The 1,798-nt window shown below is 40.4% G+C and overlaps 1 protein-coding gene across 1 annotated transcript; it reads right to left on the reverse strand.

Annotated features, from left to right (window-relative positions):
• Positions 1–661: 661 nt before the first annotated feature.
• Positions 662–1,171, reverse strand: LOC118487571. Its single transcript, XM_035984524.1, has one exon. The coding sequence runs from the start codon at positions 1,169–1,171 to the stop codon at positions 662–664; it is 510 nt and encodes a 169-aa protein (XP_035840417.1).
• Between the last annotated feature and the right edge of the window lie 627 nt (positions 1,172–1,798).

Raw genomic sequence — 1,798 nt, forward strand, 5'->3', positions numbered from 1 at the left:
ATCAAAAACACATTACATAAAATTAAAATAAATAACATGACATTAAAATATAAAAATAAATTTAAAAAAAAACCTAATTTAACGATTCCTCGTCGGAATCCGCCAAAAGGTGGGGTAAATCTTGTTCTCCAAGATGCTCCACAAGATCATATTTTAGTCTATAATGCGTATCTTCATCAATGAGCTCGTTATAAGCAGTGTCTTCGAAAACGGGCTCGACTGGAGGATCCCGAATATATACCGGTGCAATCGCATTTCCGTCGTCTTTTAGAATCATATTATGCATAATAATGCACGCATATACGACCATCCTAATTTTTTTAACACTCGTAGCACGCATCGGGCGATGAAGTATACGTCATTTTGCCTTTAAAACACCAAAAGCCCGCTCCACGTCTTTTCTTGCCGCCTCGTGTTGCCTCTTAGACTTCTTTTCTTTCACAATGTGAGGATACGGAAATGATTTCACAAACACGGACCAATTAGGGTAGATTCTATCGGTAAGATAGTATCCACGCTTGTACAAGTGGTTGTTCACGTAAAATGGGCATTTTGGTGCAGTTCCATTTCGCTCAGTAAGAAATAACGGAGATTGTTGGAGCACGTTGATGTCGTTTTGTGAACCTGGTGGACCACAAAAAGCATGCCAAATCCACAAATCCTAAGAGGCCACCGCCTCGAGCATAACTGTCGGGTGACTGTGATCCCCCCTCATATATTGACCCCGCAACTCCGTTGGACACATTCTCCAAACAAAATGTGTATAATCAAGACTACCCAACATCCCAGGAAGGTGATGTTTCTCCTCATGAGCTTGGTACAAGAGCGCAACGTCGTGGCTAGTAGGTCTACGTAAAAACTCGGAAGCGTATAAATTACATACCGTTTCGCAAAAATTTTCTAGACTTTCTCGGGAAGTCCTTTCAGACATATTTAAATACTCGTCGAACTCGTCTGGAGCGTTACCGGTTGCTAGTTGCTTAATCGCCGAAGTAACTTTTTGCATCGGTGTAAAACTCTTCCTATTACTCGCATCCACGGCATCTTGAAACCACGAGTTATTCGCTTGCACGTCACTCAAAATTTTTAAAAACAACCTTTTGGGCATACGAAACCTTTGACGAAAAACCTCTTCGTTGAATACGGGCTCCTCGACAAAATAATCTCTCATAAGGTTTTCGTGACATTTCACTCGATCTCGACGGACAAATTTCCTTTTTCTAGAAGTGCCCGTGTCTTCCAGTTGAGCGGCTTCGTTAATAAGATTTTGGAAAAAAAAATTAAACTACCATCGCTCGAGGAAGAATCATCGTCTTCACTAATATCAATTGGAAGGAATAGCAGTGGTATATCATCCATTGGAAAAATAGAAGAAGTGAATTTTTTTTAAAAAAATAGAGTTGGATGGAGAAGAAATGGTGAAAAATGATGTTGAATGGTATTGTTTTTATAAGGAAAAGTTGTATTTTTTTAAATAAAACAGCTAGTTAACGGCTATAAAACGGTCAAATTTCATCAACCAATGCACTCAATCACATCGGTGACTATATCCTGATTTCCCTCACCGAACACCCACTCATCGATGCACTCAATCATGATGGTATGGTCACCGATCGGTGACACCCACTCACCGATGGACTCACTGAACATCATACCGCCCACCCTTAGATACAATTCCCATGGAGGGGAATGGTGCTAGGCAGCTGCCTGGCACATCCCCATTGATCCACCCAAATTATGATTTTGCCCCGTTTAAAATTACAGTCATCCATCGTTTTAGTTTTTTTAATAGTGTCAA

The sequence above is a fragment of the Helianthus annuus genome, chromosome 15, assembly GCF_002127325.2.
Source record: "Helianthus annuus cultivar XRQ/B chromosome 15, HanXRQr2.0-SUNRISE, whole genome shotgun sequence".
NCBI classification, from domain to species: domain Eukaryota; kingdom Viridiplantae; phylum Streptophyta; class Magnoliopsida; order Asterales; family Asteraceae; genus Helianthus; species Helianthus annuus.

Bases quoted from the DNA above. Each gene is read 5' to 3' on its own strand.
- LOC118487571 (XM_035984524.1), bottom strand. From the start codon at position 1,171: ATGAGAGATTATTTTGTCGAGGAGCCCGTATTCAACGAAGAGGTTTTT.